We start from the raw sequence: 12,205 nt of genomic DNA on the forward strand, positions 1-12,205 counted from the left end.
ATTCAACACAGGTTGAAAGAAAAATCCTTATATTGTGATGAGTTAATTGCATAGTGAACAATATTGTAAAATTGTATTGTAAAAAGTATTTTTAAAAGCCATTTTGTGTTCAGTATTTAATCAGAACGTTGATATTTCAGAGTGTGCAATCTCTTATTCAAAGGGGTAGTAAAATTAATATATAGTTAAGAAAACTAAAATTTTAATGTATATAATAGTAAGGGGAAGTTTTAAGTGTTGCTGTAATATGATTTTAAACTTTTTACCAGATTTTAATCATTTTGTTTAAATAATAAAGCTAAATCAGAGGAAAACCAGTCTGAAATAAAGATTGTAGACTTTTTAATATAAATTTATTTTTTAATTACTAACTCAAACAGTAGTCAACTTAGTTTTTACTGCCAATAGTGCAGTCCTATAAAGAAACAACAATATTTAAAACTAATATCCTCATTTTTATTTTGAATGAATGCTCCTAAATATTAAATATATTCCCAATATTGCTTTTATAAAATAAATTAACTTGCTAAACCTACTAATTATGCAACCGAAAAGATAAATTCCATATATACCTGAATCATTGTAGGTTATAACTTAATGGGACTGGAATTTATAAAGTTTTATTTTTTACTTAAATTTTTTAATAAAAAATTGTATGTTTGTTCATCATTTAGAGTTCGCAGAAATCAGATGGAACACTTGTATTGCTTAGGCTAGCATTCTACATTCACCATACAGGGCATATGGCCAGTATCAAACACAAATACGTACCTCTAGAGTACATGCCTTAGAAGACCTGGTGGAATGCATGTAAAGCTGCCTGTGATATATGGGTTTCTTTACATCTATCCTTATTTTATCTTTTAAAAAAGCTTACATTATTTGCAAGCATTGCTATTTAACCATTTTTGGTAAATAAAATCATTTGCAGCCTCACAATTCATAGCCATAAATTGGTGAGAAAAATGATCCAGTATTATTGAAAAAATATAATCCTAGCAGTTTTATTTTAGTTCCAACCACAAAGATTTAATTTCCCTTTCACATTCACTCCTGTGGATCTTTAGAAACAGTGTAGTGGTAGAGATTGCAGCTCTGAGGTCAGACTGCTGTGGTGAAATGCTTGCAGAGAGGACATGTCATAGATAACCTGTAATTGCAGTTTCAAAACCAGGTCAAGCCAAAAGACTGATCGAGGCTGATTGTCACATAGAGACTCCCGAATTTCAGTGCAGAGATCCCGTGATTTGTAGTTTCCCCACACAACCCAGCTGATCGGGGCAGTTGGAAAACCTCATGTTTAATACAATCTCAATTGGCACAGTAGCTAACCTCAACTGAAGCCTCCCCTGGTTGCTCAGACAGTAAAGAATCTGCCTGCAGTTCAGTAGCTGCAGGAGACACAGGTTTGATCCTGGGTTGGGAAGATCCCTGGGAGAAGGGCATGGAAACCCACTCTAGTATGCTTGCTTGGAGAATTCCAGGGACACAGGAGCCTGCCCGGCTACAGTCCATAGGGTCGCGAAGAGTCAGGCACGACTAAAGTGACTTAGCATACAGGCACAGTGCGTAGTTTATACATAGTTTATAATGGCACCCCACTCCAGTACTCTTACCTGGAAAATCCATGGATGGAGGAGCCTGGTAGGCTGCAGTCCATGGGGTTGCTAGGAGTCGGACACGACTGAGAGACTTCACTTTCACTTTTCTCTTCCATGCATTGGAGAAGGAAATGGCAACCCACTCCAGTGTTCTTGCCTGGAGAATCCCAGGGATGGTGGAGCCTGGTGGGCTGCCGTCTATGGGTTCGCACAGAGTCGGACACGACTGAAGCGACTTAGCAGTAGCAGCAGTAGCATACTGTAGTGGGTGCTGGAGAGGTGTGGGTAAGCACAGGAGTCCTGCCTAGTTATATGTTACTGTTTAATCACTTCTATGTTAAGTGCCATCAAAATGGAATAGAGGCTTATCAAAGTGCATTAAACATCAAATTTAAAAAAAATTCTTATTTGAAGTGTCTGTGCTGTAATAGAGTTGCAACTTCTTTGAAAGTGTTGCTTGCCTTTGATTGTAGTGTAGAGGCACTGTCTCAGTTTCAGCCACTGTAACAGAATACCATAGACTGGGTGGTTTATCAACAGAAATTTAGCAGGGTACTGGCAGTTTCCATGTCTGGTGAAAGCTCACTTCCTGGTTCACAAATGGACATTTTCTGGCCGTGTCCTCATTTGGTAGAAGGGGCAAGGGGACACTCGGGGGTCTCTTGTAAAGGGTCACTAATCCCATCCACTAGGGGTCCGCTCCCCAGGCCGAATCACTCTCCCAAAGCCCCTATTTCCAAATACCATTCCACTGGAAATTAATTTTCAGCATAAGAAGTTTTGGGGGGACACACATTTAGTCCATAGCCTGCACCTTGATATATGACACTCAAGCTGGGGACTCAATACGAATCCATCTCAGAATTAGAATCAGAATATATAGTAAATTGTGTCCTATATATATTCTCTGTGAAAAAAAATGGAGTTTTTTTTGCTGGTTTTTAGGATATTATGGCATATTAATGACACAGTTTCACTTCATTAATAGCTCTCCCGGTAACTCTTTTTTTATCATTTCACTTTATTCTACTGTTATTTCATCTCTTTTTGTAATATATCAGTGGTTTGATGTGGTCTTTACAACCTGATTTAAAATTACTGTAAGATTTTGTGGTTATGGGAGATAATTTTATTGATGTATTTTATAGCTAATTATATATTGACACAGTCTAGTATCATATTTAGGCTAATTTTTTGAACTGTAATTGCTAGGATATCCAAGATGATTGACTGTTGCCTAAAACTATCATTTTGGAAATACAGCTTTTACTTTCTAATTACTGCTGCTGCTGCTCTTTAGTCACTAAGTTGTGTCTGACTTTTTGTGACCCCACAGACTGTAGCCCATCAAGCTCCTCTGTCCATGGGATTTCTGAGGCAAGAATACTGGAGTGGGTTCTCCAGGGGATCTGCCTAAGCCAGGGGTTGAACCCACGTCTCATACCCTGGCAGGTGGATTCTTCACCTCTGAGCCACCAGGGAAGCCCTGCTGATTACTACAGCCTCCTTTAATTTGTGGATAAATTATTCTCCATTCTTTGTGTGGAGAAATTGACTTGGAAGCATTTGTTAAAGAAATAAGATAATAAAATGTCCCACAGTAAAGTAATATGATAAAAACAAAAGGTCACAAGACAGTTCAGAAGGTGGTCACACACTTCTTCCATCAATTAATATGACTCATGACTTTCTCACTTCTTAACAAGGTTTGACAATTTTAAGGATGGTTTAGTCATGAAATGCTTTATTTTCTTTTAATTTGAACCTTCTAGGAGGCCTGATGATGTTCAGGTTTCCCTTTGGAAATTTAACCTCTGTTTACAGTAACTAGTTTATGATCTACTAGCTTTCATTCTGAAAAAAAAGAAAAAGAGAGAAACCATAAAAAATGCAGTAGATGTTAAATCAAATTTTAATGTCATTTTCTTTAGTAAAGATTGAACTCATGAATGTAAATTGTTTTCTTAGTGACACTTTTTTTTATCATTTGTGGGTTATAAAAAATTATGAATAAAATTAATAAGAAATTACTATTACCCATAACTTCTTTTTGATGTCTATACTTTTTGTGTTTGATCCTAGGAAATACCTATCTATAAAATGTGTGTGTTGTGCATGATGCCCGCCTTCCACCAGTCATTTTCCTGGGAAAGCACAATTGGGTTTAGTAGGCTGATCATTTAGATCCTTAGGTTAGTTTTGCTGCATTGAGCTCATTTACTGTGTGGAGCAGATGGATGACCAGTTTTAATATGAATACTAAGCCTTTTCATCCTTTACTTCTGCTTTTGTTACAGAAACCCTCGAAACTCTCATTAGACAAGCAGAAAATTACACCAGCATACTTTTCTGCAACACCTACAGGAACATGGCCCTTGAGGCCGCCGCTTCCACCCAGGAGCTCTTCACCGATGTAGGGCTCTATTTATTTGGTGCGGATGTTAATCCTGAAGAATTTGTAAACAGATTCTTTGACAGTCTTTTCCCTCTGGTGTACAATCATCTCATTAACCCTGGTGTGACTGACAGTTCCCTGGAATACTCAGAATGCGTCCGGACGGCCCGCCGGGACATTAGCCCATTTGGTAATATTCCCAAAAGAGTGCTGGGACAGATGGGGCGGTCGCTGCTGGCCAGTCGCACGTTTCTGCAGGCGCTGAACCTGGGCATTGAAGTCATCAATACCACAGACCATCTGCACTTCTCCAAAGAGTGTGGCAGAGCCCTGCTGAGGATGCAGTACTGCCCACACTGCCAAGGCCTGGCTCTCACTAAGCCTTGCATGGGGTATTGCCTCAACGTCATGAGAGGCTGCTTGGCACATGTGGCAGAGCTTAACCCACACTGGCATGTGTACATCCGGTCACTGGAAGAGCTGTCGGATGCCATGCATGGGACCTATGACATTGAACACGTGCTTCTGAACTTCCACTTGCTTGTTAATGATGCTGTGATGCAGGCTCACCGTGATGGACAGAAGTTATCGGAACAGGTAAGCATCCACTCAAAATTTCCTGCTTTCTTAGAGTGCAACAGTTAGCTATATACCTAAAGTGAGTTGATTATAAGCACATCATTATATACTTTAAATTATGACAGCTTAATAATACTTTACGAAATAGTAGGAGAATGCATGGGTTGTCATATTGTCATATTCAATTCTAAATATATTTTACATGACACATCAAAATTTTGGTTAGCTAAAATACCAGTTTCTCCTCTAAGTAGTGGCCTTCTTATAGGGTTAGTTCAGTGAGGTAAAGAGGGCTTGGTTTTAAAATCAGGACCAGCATAAATTTGATTCTGCACTCTTCCATTAATTCTCAAGTCCCTTAGCTTCTTTGAGCCCCAGTTTTCTCATTGACAAGAAGAAAATAGTAACAAATAACTTTTGGAGTATTCTTTTTGGGGAAGATAGGCAATCATTTAGGCCCTCTACCTAGTATACTGCCTGGTACTCCAAAAATGGATATTGTTGGTATTTCAAAAGTATTCAGCTTTAAAATAGAAAACACCAATTATATAGGCATTAAATGAAGACTTGTTATCAAAAGTGTTTCTTCGGAGACTTTCCAGAACCTGGGACAGTGATGGTGTGATGATCTTTTAAACCATGATGTATATGGCATCATGGTGTTTTATTCCAAGAAGGCTTTAATAAGCAAAATAATAAAATCAAAGAACATAAGAGTTTCCTATTTCTTTCACATTCTATAGAAATATTCTTAGGCACCTTTAGTAATAGTTCTTATATCCCATACAGTGAAGTAGAACATGCTGCTGCTCTTTATCCTAAATATTTTGTCCTGAAATAAAATTATGCTCCTTTGCAATAACAGAATACATCTCCCCACCCTAGCCCTTATTTACTGAATTAATAAACGCTCTCATTATTGACTTTGTAAGTCGGTTCCTTTCATTAATTTCCAATAGAAATTGGATATGAAAACCTTGATGTCCAGGCATATACACCCCACTTCCTTCCTAACTTTCAAGGTCCTCCTGGCACCGTATGAGCCAGTATGGTACCTTCACGCAAATTAGAAATGGTACCCTCTTTAGGTGGATGGGACTTGCAGGTAGAGTGTGAGCTGGAGTTGAGCTCTCACTCCCTGTCCACTCACCTGGGTATCCTTACACAGCCAATAAGGTTCCCAACCATATACAGGTGTCCTGGTTGTTTTGCAATCTCTCATCCCTTTAGGGAGATTATACATGTACCAGAACTTTTGCAAGAGATATAATAAGCCAACTCAAAAGACTTCGAAGATTTCATGTACTTCATAGTTAATGAGGGATAAGCATTTAGGTCTAGGAAACAAAATATCAAAATTATGATATTGCGTATCTCCAGAAGGAAAACAAGTATAGAAAATCTGAAATGAAGCCCAGATTTAAATTATTAATTTGGGACAAGCCATCTAACCTCTTGGGACCAGAGTTTTCTTATATATAGATAGATAGGTAGATAGATACACAGATTTTTAAGATTCCTTTTAGTTTGTCTTTTGGAGCCTTGGAGTGCCTTTTTGTACCCTTAAAATCTACCACGTAGAAAATTATTGTATATTATTATATATCTAATTATTTTTTTTCAATTTCAAAGGCTAAACTAACATAAATTTGTAGTTAGATAGACATGTTTTCAGAATTCCTTGGTGGCTCAGATGGTAAAGAATCTGCCCGTAATTCAGGAGACCTGGGTTCGATCCCTGGGTTGGAAGATCCCCTGGAGAAGGGAATGGCTACCCACTCCAGTATTATTGTCTGGAGAATTCCATGGACAGAGGAGCCTGGTGTGCTACAGAACATGGGATCATGAAGAGTCAAACACAACCTGTTTTCAAATCCTGAGTCTGTTTCATCCTGCATAAAGAAGGAAATGATGTTTTAAGTGTCATACGATATGGCTCTGACATTGGCCGCTACTTGGTCCCTGAGAAATTTGCTTTTCTCTTTTCCAATTCTGGGGCCAATCCTGATCAAACCTTGGTGAAGCAGGTTACTTTACTATCTTAAAGGATAGAATCATCAAACTTGTGTTCTATAAATACATTTAAAGCAACACTTTTGTATTATGGAAACTCCTTGGTGGATTTTCAAAGAGCATTCTTTTCTTTTAAGCAATTAATTCTATTTCATATAATAAACGGTCCTATAACTATCTTGAAAAACATCAGTTATTACTAATGAATTGTAGATTCTTTTCCAAATAAAACAACTGAGATTCTTTAACTTACAGTGACAGAAGGAGAAACTGACTTTAAATTCCTTGAAAATTGACTCATTAATATTTATTTCTGCCAACTTCAAAGTGATTTATAAGCTGTTTATCAAGTTTTGATAACCAGTTCACACATCAGTGAATTTAATAAATTCAAAATAAATTACTGGTGAGCCAGAAAATAATGACTTTCTCACATTCCCAGAGCAATCTCTAAGATCTAGTACTTTCAAATCTTGTCCTCAGTAAATACTTGTATCCATCCACTTTAAGAAATCCATAGGGGTACCTGATGCATCTTACTTCTGTTGGATGAATTTCAACTGGAAAAAAATTATTGGTTTCCTGAGGATATCATAAATATATTCTATTTATAAAACCATTAAAGAAGTAAAATCTAACTTATAAGAGAATGTTTTAATTTTGTAATTGTCTGGGGATTAAGACAAAAATCTAATAAACTATTACCAGAGAACCATCAAAGTATGGAGATTAAAAGCACAAGTCCTAATCTCTGAGTACATTTCCCATCTGTTCTACCATTTACTAGCTGTGAGTTTGGGAACTTGATTGTTTAATCTTTCTTGAGTCTCCTCTTTGGTAAAAAGTGAAGTCGCTCAGTTGTGTCCAACTCTTTGCGACCCCATGGACTATAGCCTACCAGGTTCCTCTGTCCATGGGATATTCCAGGCAAGAATACTGGAGTGGGTTGCCATTTCCTTCTCCAGATCTTCCCGACCCAGGGTTTGAAGCCGGATCTCCCGCATTGTAGGCAGACGCTTTACCATCTGAGCCACCAGGGAAGCTCTCTTTGGTAAAATGGGATAATAACTGTGCCTACATCACAGGGTTCTTTTGAGATTAAAATGAGTTTAGGTTTTCTCCAAGATAACTGTTTAAAGCCTACTAATTATTATTATGTTATATTCTTTATAAATATATTATTGATTTCTCTGATGTTTTAAATACTTTTAAAGTGAACACCTCTTTCTTAAACTGTGATATACAAATCAAAAAATGTTTTAAATGGGCATTTAATGTAAGCAGATAATTGTAAAGATTTTCCTGAATGAAAAGAAAAACCTAAAAGTTTTAGAGAGCATTATTTTGAAATCTACAATGAGTTTTAATATTGATGATTTTAATTGCTAATTCTTGATAAAAATAATTTCATTATGAGGAAATGGCTGAATGATTTTTTTGGTAGGAAATGATTAAATGATTGCATGATACTTGATAGGAAATCATGTATTCATTCTGTAAGTAAAAACAGTATAAAAAAATATATATACTTGCTATTGATTAAATTTAGAACATTATTTATTGCTATAATTAAATGCTTTAATTTATTAAAGAAACAAAAATGCAGGATCTGGGTTAATTTCAATGTTACAGTATTTTCTAAATGGAATAAATGTTACCAAGAAACTCAACTGAATGTTGATTCTATACCATTTTCGAAATAAAAAGGTTTTTTTCAGCTTTATTGAAATACAGTTGACAAAATAAAATTCTTCTTTAAATATTTTAAAGAATTCAGTAGTGAAACCATCTAGTTCTGGGCTTTGATAAGAGTTTTTTTTTTCTTTTTAATTATTGATTAAATCTCCTTATTCATTATTGGTGCTGTTCAAGTTTTCTATTTTTTCATGTCTTGGTCTTGGTAGGATCTTAATTTTAGGAATTTATCCATTTCTTTCAGGTTATCCAATTTGTTGGCCTATAATTTTTCATAATAATCTCTATGGTCTTTTGTATTTCTGTAGTGTCAGTTGTAATATCTCCTCTTTCATTTATAATTTCATTAACTTTAGTCTTCTCTCATTTTTTTATTATTCTAGCAGACACGACTGACTGAGTGACTTCACTTTCACTTTTCACTTTCATGCATTGGAGAAGGAAATGGCAACCCACTCCAGTGTTCTGGCCTGGAGAATCCCAGGGACAGGGGAGCCTGGTGGGCTGCCGTCTATGGGGTTGTACAGAGTCGGAACGACTGAAGTGACTTAGTAGTAGTAGTAGCTAAAGATTAGTCATTTTTCTACTCTTTCAAAACTTAACTCTTAATTTTGTTGGTATTTTCTTGTTGTTTTTTTTTTTTTCTGGTCTCTATTTCGTTTATTTCTGCTCTGATGTTTGTTATTCCCTTCTTTCTGGTAATATTGGGCTTAGTTTGTTCTTATCTGGTTCCTTGAGGTATAAAGTTAGGTTGTTTATTTTAGTTCTTTCTTTTTTCTGAACATTGGTGTTCATCACTATAAACTTTCCTGCTTTTGCTGCATCTTGTAAGTTTCAGCATGCTGTGTCCCCACAGCTGGGGGCTGAGGGTACCCCTCTAGAATGTCTGGCACTGTGTTGAGTGTGGAATTTATAGCAAGTATGTGTGTCAGCCTGTGCTGCCTGTTTCCATGTGGGTGTTTTTTCATTTGCTTGATGTATAATAGTTACTCAGCTAGTTTCTAAAATAGCTGTGTGTAGTTGCACATTTCTGTGTTTCTTTGGGAAGAGGGACCTTCCTAGGGAAACTAGGAGGCTCCTATGTCACCATCATGGGAATTGCTGCCACAAAAAGTGTGCTTTTAAGCCTGAACTGGGTTCCAAAGTATAATTTTTAACAATTAAAGTCCCACTCTGTATTTTTAAATAGAAAACCAATTTTCCGTGTCTCTTACCTTTGCACCATTCATACAGTTTCAGCTGGTTGCATCCCAATTACTTCAGGATGGCTACGTACTTCAGTTCTAAAACCTATCAAAATTGAGTTTAAGTGTCTGCATTGCGCACACTAATGCACTCTAATTAAACCATGTTGTTGAGAAAAGGGATATCTGATCACTGCTTCTCTACACATCTACATTTATCTGAATCTGTAAAATGAAAGCCTAATAAGTTGATATGTGTTTTTAGGTATCTCCTTGATATCTTTATATATAAACTGAAGATAAAATTAAAATAATTGCCTGGATTATTTATAGTAAAACACTAAATTTTGTTCTGTTTCTTCAATAATGTGGTATATATTTTCCTAAAAATCATGTATATTCAATTTTACATAATAGAGACTATGGGACAAACCAGGTTAAGGCAACACATTAGTTTCTCAAGGCTGTGTCCTTGAAACCACTCCTAGTGTGGGAATGGTGGGTGACCCATATATTTCAAGGGTGCAGTAGATGGATGAGGAATCTCTGATTGCCTGGGTCCTGCTCTTGGGTGAACCAGCAGTCACATCCTGTCAATGACCTCCTCCAACAATCTACACAATGCCAAGAAGGCATTATTTCTGAAACAAAGTTAATTTTGTTTAGGAGCTTTCATTCATGTATATTTTTGTACTTGGCTGTGTGCATGCATGCTAAGTCAATTCAGTCATGTCCGACTCTCTGTGATGCATGGACTGTAGCACACACACCAGATTCCTCTGTCCATGGGATTCTCCAGGCAAGAATACCGGAATGGGCCATTTCCCCTTCCAGTGGATCTTCGTGACCCGGGGATTGAACCTACAGCTCCTACATTGCAGGTTAATTCTTTACCACTTGAGCCACCAGGGAAGCCCTTGTATTTGGCTACCAGAGAATGAAGGGCTGTGACCATAGGTTAAAAATAAGCTACCTGTGGATAAAATTTATGAGTAGCTGGATAAGACTTCATTGAAAATACCAGCATAATGTCATTTGGTATATCCTGATGATGTTTTCAACAATATATCATGTTTACCTTTTCCTAATTTTTATTTAACTAATGGGGTGACCTAATGTTGAACTTGTAATTACTATTTCTCAAATTATTGTTCAAATTATTCTAATTGTTCAAATGAGTTGTTTCTTTTGAGAAATAAGACTGGAGCTTAACAAGAGAAATGGCATAAGAATTAAATTAGAAGCAACTGAAAGGGGAAGATATAAGTTTTTAGGGTAAAAGGCAGCTCAGACAGAATCCAGTGAAGGTGGGCTAACTGGAAATAGAAAAATCTATAAGTTAACAGAAAAGGAAAGGAGAAAAGGAAGGTTCATTAGACCATGAGAAGGTCATTTGGTCCAACTCATCATTCTATTAATATATAGAGATCTCTGAAAGGTTTTTGGACACTTAATTCTGGATGCTAAATAGTTACAGGGAGCTTGCTATTACAGAATTGGTAGCAGAAAAGCATATAGCAATAATTAGTGGGTTTTCTTCGCAATGCTAAGCCCATTTAGTTCTTTTCAAATGTTGAACAAGGTAGAATTTTCTGACTAGAGGCAAGTCAAAGTGTTAGTCGCTCAGTTGTGACTCTTTGGACCCCACGGACCAGAGCCCACCAGTCTCCTCAGCCCATGGAATTCTCCAGGCAAGAATATTGGAGTGTAGTGATATTTCCTTCACTAGAGGCAAGTCAAAAGGTATTTCTATTGTCCATTGATTGTCTACTCAAGTTTTATGATATACTGAGATAGTTCCATAATATTTTAACCTCCGCTGGTAAGAATTTTCTTTATGTGTCTGATTAGATCTGAATATTTCTCCTTTTGAAGACTTGCCCCTGCACTTGTGAATCATGGGAGGAGGGGTGGTCACTTTGGCCTTTTGATAACCTCTCTTGAAATGATTGGCAGTAATTAGGGGCAATCAAGACTCAGGTACCTTATATACAGTAAGTCTACATTTCTTTTAGGAACGCATTAAATATCAAACTTGCATAGTTTAAGGATAGCTATTTCATAAGACTTTGAGAATGTTGCATGATTAACTTGTGATTATTACCTTTCTGAAAAAGATTGTGGTATGAATTACTCAAGATTAAGTACTGATAACCATAGTTCTTTATTTCTACTTAATTTCCTGAGAAAGAAAAAAAATTATTAAATGTCTTATGAGGGCCTAAAGTCCTTTAAAGGGAAATCTGGACAAAGATCTCCAGGAAGAGTTGTCCATCAGGTTTGTGGACAGCTCTAGTTGTTGGACAGTTCACCCTTATGGTGAATGACTGTCTGCATCTTCAGTTGCCATGCCTGGTATGGTGGAATGGAATATGTTGAAGATAGGGACTAGTCTTGGCCATCTTAGCTGTCAGCTATGTGAAGGCTTTTATTCTGAGTCCTTGCCTTCTTTGTAGCCTTTTGACTCCCTTTTTTATTCAGTATTTATTTACATGCTTTCTTGTTAAGATCATGATTTTAACTATCCAGCTCTGTCTTTATCTCCTGGAGGACTTACTGAGCCAGGATCAAGTTGGCCAGACTGGAGGGAGCCTGGGGTTGACAACTGGTAGATGTCTGACATGGCCTTTCCATTCCCAACCATCAAAGCCAGATGCTTCTCCTTCCTCAGGGATCTGTTGTGTGGAGGGTTCCTGGTTGTAGTCTCAGGCCCCTATCAAACATGCTTTTTTAGGAAA

General features: G+C 37.0%; 1 protein-coding gene across 10 annotated transcripts in view; it reads left to right on the plus strand.

The window, feature by feature from the left end:
- The window catches only part of GPC5 (glypican 5), a 1,588,740-nt gene that overhangs the window by 310,397 nt on the left and 1,266,138 nt on the right, over nucleotides 1–12,205 (plus strand). For 9 of the 10 annotated variants that reach the window (XM_070799873.1, XM_070799876.1, XM_019971624.2 and 6 more), the window contains one exon: nucleotides 3,899–4,593. In XM_070799873.1, the coding sequence (XP_070655974.1) occupies nucleotides 3,899–4,593 (695 nt within the window). Of the gene's footprint in view, nucleotides 1–3,671; nucleotides 3,794–3,898; nucleotides 4,594–12,205 lie in introns of those variants that run through there. The other variant, XM_070799878.1, reaches the window with a different exon arrangement.

This window comes from Bos indicus, chromosome 12 (assembly GCF_029378745.1).
Source record: "Bos indicus isolate NIAB-ARS_2022 breed Sahiwal x Tharparkar chromosome 12, NIAB-ARS_B.indTharparkar_mat_pri_1.0, whole genome shotgun sequence".
Lineage (NCBI taxonomy): Eukaryota > Metazoa > Chordata > Mammalia > Artiodactyla > Bovidae > Bos > Bos indicus.